This window comes from Melampsora larici-populina, assembly GCF_000204055.1.
Source record: "Melampsora larici-populina 98AG31 unplaced genomic scaffold MELLAscaffold_7, whole genome shotgun sequence".
Lineage (NCBI taxonomy): Eukaryota > Fungi > Basidiomycota > Pucciniomycetes > Pucciniales > Melampsoraceae > Melampsora > Melampsora laricis-populina.
Genome location: NW_006768771.1, coordinates 1,642,461 through 1,655,885, shown reverse-complemented (window position 1 = coordinate 1,655,885; position 13,425 = coordinate 1,642,461). Strand labels below are relative to the sequence as shown.

The 13,425-nt window shown below is 38.9% G+C and overlaps 2 protein-coding genes across 2 annotated transcripts; one reads left to right on the top strand and one right to left on the bottom strand.

The window, feature by feature from the left end:
* Window positions 1-8,788: 8,788 nt before the first annotated feature.
* Window positions 8,789-10,537, bottom strand: MELLADRAFT_103924 (uncharacterized protein; the record flags this gene model as incomplete). The annotated part of the gene is made up of 4 exons (XM_007406807.1): window positions 8,789-8,925; window positions 9,158-9,263; window positions 9,546-9,648; window positions 10,386-10,537. The coding sequence occupies 4 exons, from the start codon at window positions 10,535-10,537 to the stop codon at window positions 8,789-8,791; spliced, it is 498 nt and encodes a 165-aa protein (XP_007406869.1).
* Window positions 10,538-12,094: 1,557 nt separating this feature from the next.
* Window positions 12,095-12,783, top strand: MELLADRAFT_103923 (uncharacterized protein; the record flags this gene model as incomplete). Its single annotated transcript, XM_007406889.1, has 2 exons — window positions 12,095-12,290; window positions 12,512-12,783. 2 exons carry the CDS (start codon window positions 12,095-12,097, stop codon window positions 12,781-12,783), a joined length of 468 nt encoding a protein of 155 aa, XP_007406951.1.
* Between the last annotated feature and the right edge of the window lie 642 nt (window positions 12,784-13,425).

Sequence of the window (13,425 nt, the reverse complement as noted above, 5' to 3'; positions counted from 1 at the left end):
TGGGTCGATGATAATATGATCGTGAAAGTCGAGGGTGATAAGCTGATGATCAAGGACGTAGTGAAATTGAGTACGGAGATGGGCGTGAAGACAAATCAGGAGAAACTCAGAGAATTTAGTGATGAGCAAAAGTATTGGGGGTTTATCTTCAACGGACAAGACAAAACGGTGCGGCTGCCGGAGGAAAAATTAGCGGAAAGATTGGAAGTGGTAGAGAAGATGTTAGGAGACGGACCTTGGGGATTAAAAGAAGCAGATTCAATTATTGGGAAGATCGCGCATCTAATGTACATAGTGCCCCATATGAAGCCGTACATGAGAGGTTTGTACGCGTGGCTCAACCCGTGGCAAAAAACAAACGCCAAACGGTTCTTGTCAAGGGCAGCGAGGTGCGATTTACAAAGTTGGAAGGAGGCGTTGACAACATTTGAACCAAGGCGCATCATCCCAGCGGTAGAACCAGAGAGAATCGGATGGGTAGGTGATGCAAGCGGATTTGGTTTGGGAGTGGTGACAAATCTTGGATGGGTGAGATTCAAATTGAAAGAAGGTTGGCCGACGACCGGATTGAAAGATGATGAGACATTTCGTGACATCGCATGGGCCAAAACGGCAGCGATAAGATTAGGTTTGCTGTTGTTAGAAGTCTCGACCGATATGAGAGGACGGAATTTCTGGGTCAAGACTGATAACACAACCACAGAGTCTACAATCAATAAACAAAGGTCAAAAAGTGAGCAAGTGAATGAAGAGTGGAAGAAGATTCAGTCCTTACTCTTACGCCTACAGTGTGATATAACGGAAGAACGAGTCGAGTCGGGAGATAACGAGGCAGACGGCTTATTGAGAGGCCTGGAGGAGGAAGATCAAGTCGGAGAAAGGGTGAAGATTGAATTACCAGACGATCTAAAATTGTTATTAGTGGAAGCATGATTTCAGCGAAGACGGAACAGAAAATTAAGTTATTCTTACAAAACGCAAGAGGAGAGATTAAATGGAAAGAAAATTGTATTCAAACTCACATGTTATCAGGAGGATGGGCGGAATTGATGCTTATCAATTATAATAGCGGTGTATCAAAATTATTAAAATTCGCGCAAGAAAAAGAATATGGTAGGAAACAATTGTTACCTATGTTGTTAAATGTATTATATGAGTTTGTAGTTTGGGCAGGAAAGAAGCTAGAAGGAGATCAGAAGACAGAAAAGAACAATCAGAACATGACGATCGAGGTGGAGACATTGAAAAAGTATCTTACAGGAATAAAGTGTTGGCATTTATTTCACGATGAGGAATATCCTAAGTATGATCCCTTGAAACTTTTGATCTTGTTAAAATCATCAAAGATGGCAGAGGCGGTGATCAGAGTGTTGGAAAAGGAAAGGAAAGAGCCGGTAATGTTGAAGCACCTTGTCCAGCTGCTAAAGAAACTATCAAATGGAAGCAAGAGAGATCAAGTTGCGCTGACAATAGCGCTGGTAGCTTTCTGGGGAATGGCACGTTTAGGAGAATTAGTGTCAGACGATAAGAAAAAGAAGTTGATTCAGTTTAGAGACTTACAAGTAACAGGACAAGGAAAGAAAGTCTCAATCGCCTTACATAACGCAAAAACAGCACAACCAGGCCAGATACAATATATCAAGTTAAAAGAACAACAATCCTATCTTGATGCTACGTCAGCGTTGTGGAGAATGGTAAGAGATAATCAGACAGGTCCGAAGGACCCCCTATTTTCCTATTTAGAAAATGGACAAAGGAGTGTCATATTGAAAGCAAAGTTGATAGGGATATATAAGAGAATTTGGAAATCAAACGAAGGGGGTTCAAAGCTATCAGGTCACTCCTTTAGAGTCGGAGGAGCGACTTTCAGATGGAACGAAAAAAGGCCTTTAGAACAGATTGTAACGATAGGAAGGTGGCAGTCAAAAGCGTATCAGCTTTACCTGAGAAAGTATAGCAAGGAGGAGAAAAAAGAAGCAAAAGAACTGTGGGATTTATTGGCATTTGATGAAGAACAGAAAAAGTGAAACAAAAGTGAGTAGTTGGATCAGGATAAAAAGAATGAGAAAGAGCTAACAAATCCCTCTCCAGGTCGAGTTTAAGAGAGCGAAAGGGAGGAGTCGATGGGAGAGAGGGCAAAGTGTGTAAAACTAGAGATTCTTGGAAAGGGTGCTGGGGGTTTATACAAGTGTTTGGGGCGTACAGTAAATATTAAGTTTAGAAGAGAATTCAATTGCAGATCCATGCAACAACATACAGTATAATCACCATGCGAACCGGAAACTTTATCTGGACTGATGTCGTAGATGGGTTTTTGACGGGCTCAGGACGCCAACTGTCCAGAGATTGGGAGGTAGAAAACCCCTTCTCGGACAGGCAGTCCCCGGGCTTACGCCCCCCCACACCAGGTCAGAGCCTGATTAAGGCAAAGACCTAAATAAAGACTGTTCGTCTTAGGAAGGAAGGTTGACAAAAAAGATTACCCAACAAAACAAAAAGAGAAATACATAAGAATGAGAACCATGAGTGTTAATAAAGTAAACAAACAAATTGATGAGAACAACACTTAAGCAAGAGTAAGAGCATCAATCACATATGAGTAAACTAAAAGCTGAGCAAGGAGAAGTCAGAAGATGGATATATTGTGTATAAAAATTATTTTTTTTGACAGATATACATTCAGATGCTCACAGATGATTTATCAAAAAAAAATCAGTGCTTTAAAGTGATTTTGAAGTATTTTTCAAATTTACAAAAGCAAAAAACAAACATACAAAAAGCCAGAAACAAAAATCAACCGTCCAAGGTTTAAAGGACCGGCTGTAATTTGTTGTTGTCTTCGCAGCGTTGAGACAATACCGCGCCTAGGGCGAAGTCAGAACAGTTGCACTCCAATACAAATGGCTTGTAGTGGTCAGTGATCTTCAAAATTGGGGCCAATGTAAACACCGCTTTCAGTCCTTTGAGTGCTTTGTTACACCTCTTGTACCACACGTAAGGAGTTTTATTCCTTGTAAGGTTATGGAGAGGTCGTGTCATCTTTAAAAATTGATTGATGAAGCGGCGATGAAGGTTTGCAAGCCCTATAAAACGTTGCAGTTTGGTGATGTTCTGCGGTGCTGGCCAGTCAGATACAGCCTTCACTTTGGTGGGATCCATCCGTATACTATTCTGAGATATAATCAATCCTAGGTACTCCACCTCTTTGCGTGAGAATTCACATTTCTCAGATAGCCCTATCACTCTATCAAAAGTAACCCACTGAGTCACATCGAGATCACTTAGCATGGGATCACTCAATTCAACCGGTCCGAAGCTGGAGAAGAAAGCAAGCAAACCATCAGTAGAACAGTGCAGATGATGTAAAGATGCACCATCAATAACAAGCCCATATCCACCTTCATGATTGCTGTTATCTTCACCAACAATATTGTCTAGATTGATTGGATCAACCCCTGGTTGTGCTTCAGAGTGAGTTGAAAACCTCAAAGGTTGTCGCTCTGAATTGACAACATAACCTGGTGACATTTCTTTCAGGTTCTCAACCAACTCATCAGCATCAATGAAATTGACTACAGCTTTTCTTGTTCCATAAGCGCCACCTCAGATCACAATCAAGTTCATATCTTTTGCAATTGGATTGCACGCTGTGGTGATCTATTTATGATATTAAGCAAAAAAATTAATCATCTTTACTTTACCAGTTTATTAACAAACTTCAATATAGCAGAGAATTCAAAATTCAGGTTTTCAGATCAATTGAAGCTCTTAGAGGCTTATGTATACTTATTAGCTCATTGTTATGTCATCTTATTTCAAAATCATTATTAAGATCAACATAGTTTACTTACAAAGTTATTACAAAAAGACAGAAAAAGAAAAGATAAGAAAAATTCGAAAATATAGGTGTAAAGGTTGGAAAATGGTTTTTAGCTTATTTATAATTAAGTTATGGGTTTTATAAGGTTAGAATATGAAAGAACAACAGTTTATTATACAGGAACAACTTTAATATTCAAGGTTGATAAGGGGAAACAGAAGTTATTAGCAGAAAGGTACTTTTTCGAAGTTGGTAAACAAGGGTTAGGCGTGTAGTTTACATATGTAATGGTGGTAGTAGTAGAAATTAAGGTTGCCAAGAGGATTTTCCGGGATTTTTAAGGTTATAGAAGATGATGTCATATTACATGAGCAAGGAAAAGAGAGTAGCAGCTGTGAAAAGTGAAGAAAATAGGTGAAAATCGTCGAAAATGGAGGTTTTCAGCTAATTACATATGTCAAATGACGTCAGAATAAGTTGGTAGATGGCTCATTCAACGCAGACGAGTGGATTACATAATGTACAACCTTTGAATCATTAGTAACGGAGGTGTATGTAAAAAGTTATAAGGGAAATAAGAAATTGGTGTGAATCTCAAATTTACAGTCACAAGACACATGTAACACCAAAAACCTTAACTTCACAACTCAATATCTTACTCATCACTCATCAGAAGTAGGTCTTATAGGTGTCAGAAATGATCAGTAACACGTGGGCTACATGATGCACTTTAGTAATCAAAAATTGGAGCACATCTGAAAAAATTCGTAATCTCAAAAATTGGGTTTCAGCTAGTTTACAAGGAAAAAATCACCTGTATTCATCTTAAGAAGTGCTGTACATTACATCATTGCGTCATTGATCACTTTTGGCTGTGAAAATTACATCATACATTAGTAACAAGATCATTACATTGCGTCATTACATGGTTTTTAGGGTTATTTAGGCAGATTTGATTGGTTTTTGAGGCTGTTGACTGTTGTAAAGATTGTTACATGTGGATATAAGTACTCCTTGATGATTTTGGGATTGTAGCGCCCTTTTCGGCATCTTATACCTTTGTTGTAGTGTTATAAATCATCATTTATTTACTATATTTGTACTAAGATCACTTAAATCTGCCCCTTCAAAGCAAGGAGAAATTTATTTACGTGTGTTAAAGACTACAAGTCTAATTGGGAATAATACTTACAACAGTATTGCTAGTAATAAACATAGTGTGTGACTTTTTTTGCGCTTAAAATCTGGGAATAATACTTAACAACAGTATTGCTTTATTTCTCTGGTGCCTTATCTATTTCTCTGTTATCACAAAGTGGTCAGCAAGTGCCCTTGTGCTGGTTTCTTTGAAGAAGGCAGTCTTTAGGCAACTTCTACTATATTACACGTAGTAGATTATCCCTTCTTAGGTGTTGTAAAGCTCTTGTTGAGCTTTAAATACTATAATGCTTGAGCAATAGCTAGGATAGCACAGATATCAAAAGTCCTATTAGTTTACTAACAAACGGTCAAAACAATTCATTGCAACTTACCAACAGCAGTTTCCAACTTATCACTGGTAGCCACCCAAACCTTGATGTCAGCACATTTCAATTCAGCATCCGATGAATCCAATCTTTGCACAACTACACTCATCCTCTGTTGAGCACTAGTAAATTCATTGACTTCTAATGGTTTGAATTCATTGATTTTAGTATCTTCATCCGCTTTGTCTACTTGATCCGCCAATTCAATTCATGAATTGTCCACATCAGCTACATGATGTTGTGATTTATGTAGTCAACTGCGGGCTCGAGTTTTGGAGGTGGAAGTCAAGGTAAAGGTTGAAGTTGGATTGGAGGTCAAAGTTGAAGTGGAGGTGGAAGTCAGAGGGGAGGTTGAAGTCAAAGTGAAGGTGGAAGTGCACCAGGTCGAAGTCAAAGTGGAGGTGCAGGATGGTGCAGGTCAAAGTGCAGGTTGAGGTCAAAGAAGTTCAAGTCCAAGTTGAGGTCGGAGGCAAAGTTTTAGTTTTGGATTTTTGTGTTTTAATTTGTGATGTCTAGTTTCTGACTTTTCAGTGGTAAATTTTAATTTCTGACTTATAATTATATGTCTCAATTTTTGAGTTTTAATTTCTAGGTTTTGATTTTTGAGTTTTAACTCATAGGTCTTAGCTTACAAGTTTTAAGCTCAAGGTTTTAATTTTTGACTTTTAATTTACCAATCACAAGGAAACCTTGGTCCGCAAGGTCCAAGGCTTTCCTTATCCTTGTATTTTGCTCACTTGATATTTCCTTGAACCCATTTGACCGAGCTTTATTAAACTTGGACAAGAGCCACAGATGATACAATTTCATTGGGCTATATGGTCTGCCTATATGTTAGCTTGGCTGAGTCTTACCACATTAAACTCAGAAAGGACCCTCCAAGTCAATCCACGATATTGACTCGGAGAACATTTGTCCAATGGTATATATCATTGATCATGTCCAGCTGAGTTTAACTTGGAGCAATTACAGGATACAAAGTACAAGCCCGGGCACGTGCCCAGAAGTCCAGATTTCCAAACACAAGCTGAAATCTGGGCAAAAACAAATTCCCAAGCTCAATGTCCAGTTCTCTGCCCAGACACCCAAAACCCATTTCCATCCCTTCACACTGTGTAACTTCATCGCGTACTCTGAAGATCTATACTACAATGTCATCAATTCCTCCTGCTTAATAGATTTTTGGTTTTGATTTTTACTTTTAGTTTTCAATCGGTTTTGATTGGTTTCAATTGTTTTCTTTGATTTTTTTCTCAAATGTATCTTTTTATTGTTCTCTATTGTGCACTAGTTTTTGATTGTTTTTTTGATTGTTTTGTTAATTTTCTTCAAACTGATCTTGTTATATTGTTGTCAATTTTGTCTTGTTTTGCTTTTGATTGTTTTTTTTGATCATTTTGTTTTATTTTACTTGAATTGACTGCAACGCTCCAACAGAGAGCAAGAAAAATATCAAGCTTAGTTGATGTATGGTCTTCAAGTAGTTGTGATAACAGTTTGGTAGTTGCAAGAACTGCCGGGCCATGTTCCATTCCTTTAGATTTGAGGAAACTTTGAGTTCTCTTTTTCAAAAATTCAAGACACGGTTGCTGTTTTCCACGTTTTCTGGCTGACCAAGGATTCAAAGTTGCAGATGTGCCCGGGCTTGTACTTTGTATCCCGTAAATGATTTCCTCGGTACCAGAATGCCTGAGATATCCTCACGCATATTTGTCCACTGTTACATCGGATATTTACCTCAACCCACACTTAGCTGATGTTTCCTCGGACACACATACCCGCTGTTAACTCGGATACTCAAATCCAAGGATAATATGCCGGCGGTGCTGAACAACCTTATATGCATTTCTTTCAGCTCATTGAAGCCACAGGCCTTTGTTGCCTATAATTGTGTAGAACCTTTTTTGGAACCTTGATCTGTAATGCTTGGACTTATCTGTCCCTCAACACACACCGTGTCCGTATCCGTGTAGCACGTCCACGTGCACACACCAAATACTTTCAATACATACTTGAAAGACACATTAAAGAGGTCTCCACAATAGGCATGTCTTCCCTTTGTCAACTGGGACGTTGGCACTCAGTTGACCCCAACTGCTGACAAAGGATCCCACAAATTCTTTTGTCAAATTGTCATTCACAAAGGGTGCTCGGCACCGATCTCAGACTAAAGCCTACCAAACAGCTTTCTGTTTTTTTTCAAAACTCTCCGTGTGTGCACGTCGACGTGCTACAAGGATACCGACATGGTGACAGATGGTAGAGATGTCTAATCTTTTGATGTTTACAACCAAATTTTATTTATCTTGAAAGTCTAGGTATTATTTGGGAAGCCTGTACCTTTTTCAATTGTCATAACTTCCCTTCAACTGATCCTAGAAAGTTTCCCCAATCTGTCAGATCTTGGATTACTCTGAACACTGAGGGTGTGTTCACTTAAGCAATTTCTGGTGAGAAATCACATTCTGCAAAATTTAAAGTGTCTATTTGGTGGTGCATGTTCCATTTTTGCAATGTGAATTCTGGTCAGATATTCCTTAAGTGAAAGCGTCCTCAGTGTATTTAAGAAAACTTATTGGTCCATAGTCACCCATGTATCATCTTTCTTAAATTCCAAGTCATAGAAAACATAAATATTCTTTCAAAGAATAAACCCAATCAAGAATAAAAAAATCACAACACATATTCACACACATTTCAAGAAAACAAGCTGTCTAAGATCCATCTCCTTTTCCCTTCACCAATTTGTATACAAACCAGTTATACCATAAAGAAAAGAAAAACAAAAAACAATCATCCAAAATAAAGCCTTACATGCAATCCTAAATAAAACACTCAGTTAACAAATTTGAACTATCTCCAATCCAAGAGAAAAAACCTTTATTCCATCTTGCTTGACATTCCCTACCATTAACAAAAGATGAAATGAAATAAACTCACAATATACCAAAAAAACTTGAATCTCATATGATAAAACCCATCAACTGATCCTATGATTTCTTGACTTTCATCGATTAGATCACTTCTTATCTCTTCAATATCCTTCAGGCTTTCCTTTACTTTTGGAGGGAAATCCTAACGACCAGCGTGTTCCATTGTTCTATGCGAATCAGGCTAATGATAGGCCATCTGTGTGACCTGTATTGATTGAGATGTAAAGTCAAACATACAACGCACGTTCTGGCCTGTTCAACCAGAGGCCGAGTGTGGTATTTCAAGAGGTGATGGGCGTCATTTGATTGTGAAAGATTGCTGACTAATCGAGTTCGCGCTGAGAAGCAAGAAATTGAAAGTTGTGGGTTGATTATGGGTTGATTACAGACGTCATAAACTGTTCGGCTCGGCAATACTCTCAAATATTAGTCACGCTGATAGTCACGCTGACTCAGCAGTCTTTGATTGAAGGAGATCGACTGGGTTTTATTAGATTTATCGCATAAACTCATCGATCCACAATCTCATCTTTAAAATTTATATCTCGAAATCTTAACACGAATGTCTGTGATTGAGCCTTGATGTGTAACACTTTTATGTGCCGCTTGAGGTTCCAAGGCCGCGAGACAGTCGTGATCGTATCACCTAGAATGGGAATGGAATCCAGTAGGAAGTTAACAAGTAAAAGACTACCTATCTACAACACGATGCCTCAATCTCACTTCGCACCACGACAGGGCGTATGATAATGCTTGGGATCATGCCTCCACATCACAAAGTCATGTTTGTTGAAAGCTCCCCGTCGGCTGAATTGATTTGGCACTTATCGAGCGCTGAAAAGGATGACGCGTGCTTTGTGCTATAGACGCATACATACCACATCCGGAGAGGCTAGCCACATCAACCAAGGTGCTGTTCGTTTGTCGCGTCCCACGGAGCGGATGAAATGGCCAGTTGGGGTCTTCAACTTGAAGCGCTAGATCCTGGTAGATCGTATCAAGCCCTTATAACCTCAGTACAACTCGAAATGATCAACTAAAGATATAAACAGCGGTTCTCGGGCGTGAATCATCTTGTAGAGATGTTGTCGATGAAATATATCTTCCTGGCGATGTGTACTTTGAATGACGCTCGAAAGTTTGAGCGACCAATCTCATTGATGAGAATGCATATGACCACCTAGACGCCTGCAGAGATGTGAAATATAGGACAGTGCGCCTAATTCCCGCGTCGCGATTGCTTCCACGCAGCGCGAGATAACTAACGTAGACTGTGAAGGCTTTGGACTTTATGCCTATCTTTCCTGAAGAGTGACAAATGATTTGTGAGGCGTCTATGAACAAGATCAATATGAGAGTTCTACATTGGCTATAGGTATTATTGGACCTTCAGTCCAGATCCAAGTCACCTCATACCAAAATATAAGTGGAATGACAAAATCTCCATTTTCGAGTTGTAGCTGGAGATCACATCATAGACCGGAGAGTCGAGACTCGATTCCCTGAAGTATAAAGATGTGCTGAGGGTTTATTAGGTGCAGCTTGCCCGATCGATTGTCTTACAGATATACTTGTGAGAAGATATGGAGATGAGCTTTGAATGGTCCTCAGCAGCGTGAAGAAATTGGGATGAGACTGTACAGACGATGACTGCAGGTCTGGCAGATTCAGTCGCTGAATGTAGGAAACCTTTAGCGTATTCCGAGGGATTTTCAGGTCTCGATGGCCTCTCGAAAAGACGAGATGACTGAAAGAGACTCTGAAACTTTTGATCTTCATATGATATGGTAAAGATTGAGAGAAATCTTGAAAGATGTCAAGCCAGATCATGAATCATAAAGGCTTCGTATACCGATCTCTTTAAAGACTCAATAGAGCCTGACCAACAAGAAAGTATACAGTGAGTAAGAAACGAAATGGAAGGAGGAATTGCTTTCGAAGGCACTCCTTGATTAATCCATAACATCCAGATAATTGGAGAGGTGGACTGCGTATTTACCATGTTCGCTCTTTAAATATGAGAATGTCGCTTGCCACATGATCTTGGGATCCATAAAGAAGGCCAACATAGTGCGGATGACGGACAAAGCAAAAAAACATACTCACTTCCGTACCGCTTCTGCTTTGTTATTGATACGACGAGCACGAGTGATATAAAAAGAATACCGATGGAAATCATAACAAGAAATGCAGCCCAGCTCGATAGAGCGAATAATCGCTCCTTGATCAACGTTTGACGACCAGATATCTGAAGGCATGGAGTGACATCCCATCACATTCAACGCGTCGATGTATACATCTCACATCGCGATTCCGTGATGGTCAGGTACTAATGTAAGAGTCGATGGAAGATATCTACCTTTGAGACGCAGTAATGAGGAAATCAGAATAATTTTCGAATTCTAGGCCTCTTGATCCGCTTGGTCATTCTGAAAAGACAGTGCGCAAACGATTGTAATAACAGTAGAAAAGATGAAGTAACGGAAACCAAAGATACGGGGGTAAGCTGATTCAAGCGGAAAATTTTCCCTCGATCAATCTCTCAATGGTCAGAATATCAAAATTCGTGTACTGAAAATCCATCATAATCCACGCGTTGATGTAAACAATATGCACCATGTATTATATTTTCGGGATCATTAACAATACAAGTAGAAACTCTTCACATTTCCCTTTTAACACCTTAATCCTAGTCATCAGCAAATCACAAATCATCAGATATGTTTGATCATGTACCATCTCTTTTGATTATTGTTCAGTACGAATGACTTAAACAAATACACTCATGAACTTGTAAATATTTAAGAGAAAAAATTGGAAAACTTTCCCTATATAAACCTGCACTGAGTCGAGTTTCTTCTCGATTTTTTTCTTGACGACTTACAAGTTACCACGTCCATTCCACTTCGTATCCCATTTCCTTCTCATCATTTTAAAAACTCAACTTCATATTCTTGTTAGATCTTAACCTTTCTTGATTCACTGAAGTCCTTTCACCGTCCTAATCCTCTCGTTCTTAATAACTCTTACATGCGAGCATTCTTTACCCCTTATTTCGAGCATGAGGATCCATTGATCCGAGGATTTGTTACCCCATACTTCGAAGATGACGATGTAGTGCGTACTTGTTTCTTTTTCTAACACCTCGTTCTGTTCAATCCTTTCATCTTTCCTACTATCATCTTTTCACTTTATTCACTCTCGCTTTTCTATCTCCTCAGAGCTATGGCTCGGCTCTAGAGCGTCGCACTCCAGAACCAGAAGCACCGACGCCCCCATCAGCAAAGCTATCGACGATCAATCTCGAAGCTATGATCAACTCAGCTCCTGTCGAACCTACTCCTAGCTTCAAAAGTAAATTGAAGAAGTTGTTCCCGATTGCATTTGGAAAGAAGGCATCGGTGAGTATCTCGGACACGTTCAGTTTTGATTATCAACTTTCTTTCCTCTCCTGGCGTTCTCTCTTTCCAACCTCCCTACCGCTTGCTTCAAATATAGACATCCAAATCATCCGACGTGCACAACGTCCATTACGTCCCATTGGTCGCTTCCGAAGCACGTGATGATCAAGAGGACCCTTCCGATTCGGTGGAGACCTTGATCATCAGCATGGAACATACCAGAGAAGAGACTAGACAAGAGATTAGACAAGAGATTAGACAAGAGATTAGACAAGAGATTAGACAAGAGATTAGACAAGAGACTCGACAAGAGACCAGAGCCGAACCGATTGCAGAGAACCAAATCCGTACGTTTCCATCTCTAACTTGATCATCTTAAAGTGTAGTGATCATTAGAAAAGATACTAAAGAGTGATGATCTCTTTGATCACAATAGGTTCTGAAATAGGTACCGGATCTACCAAGAGACCAAGAAGACATACCTTTTCGACTGCCAGAGAACACCAAGAGATAGTCAAACAACAAGTTCAAGCTGAAGCATTGGGTAAACTACAACAATCAGAACAAGATTTCACGAAATCAAAGGGAAAAGGCAAGATGGTCGTAGACGGTGAGATTTGGTTTTTCTTCTTCCTCTTCTTCTTTAGCACATACATTAGCCAATTCAGACTTGTCAAAGTTTTCACGATAAGTTGTTGGAGTTTTGCGACGTGCAAAATATGGCCAAGCTTTTCTGAATTGACTATATACATATCTTCTTCACTCGATCCATGAAGTAGTAACAGATTAACTAAGCTTTCTCTCTTGAAACGTTTTTACAATTCCGTTCAGCTGACTCTTTACCAGACAAGAACGATATCGAAACCCGTTCGATGATCTCAGCACGTCGATTAAAACATCGCGGGTTTATCAAAGCTCATGGAGAACGACTTGGAGATGCAGTTAACAAATGGATCAAAGCTAACGCAGAAGCTGAGAAGAAGTTAAACAGAGTAGTAAAATTTAAAGAACCACTTCATCAATCGGTTCGTTCTGAAGAAAGTGAATATTGTGAATATGCTAAATCTCTTATTCATGCTTCTTTGATGACTTATCTCGTTTAAAAATTCTCGTCTTGATCTTTTTAATAATTTTTTTTTCAAGTTTTTTAATACGTTTCAATCTTTGGATAGTTTGACGAGTCTTACATATTGCTCTTATCAATAGGATGATGAAAAACCCTTTCCTTGTCAAACGTCCGAGTTTCTTCATCATACCCTATGTGTTCTTCTCGTCATGATCTTTTTAATAATTTTGTTTCTTTTTTCAAGTTTTTTAATACGTTTCAATCTTTCAATAGTTTGACGAGTCTTACACATTGCTCTTATTAATAGGATGATGAAAAACCCTTTCCTTGTCAAACGTCCGAGTTTCTTCATCATACCCTATGTGTTCTTCTCGTCATGATCTTTTTAATAATTTTGTTTCTTTTTTCAAGTTTTTTAATACGTTTCAATCTTTCAATAGTTTGACGAGTCTTACACATTGCTCTTATCAATAGAATGATGAAAAACCCTTTCCTTGTCAAACGCCCGAGTTTCTTCATCATACCCTATGTGTTCTTCTCGTCTTGATCTTTTTAATAATTTTGTTTCTTTTTTCAAGTTTTTTAATACGATTTAATCTTTTAATAGTTTCACCAGTCTTACATATTGCTCTTAATAATAATAATAGTTCGATAGAAAACCCTTTCCTTGTTAAACGTC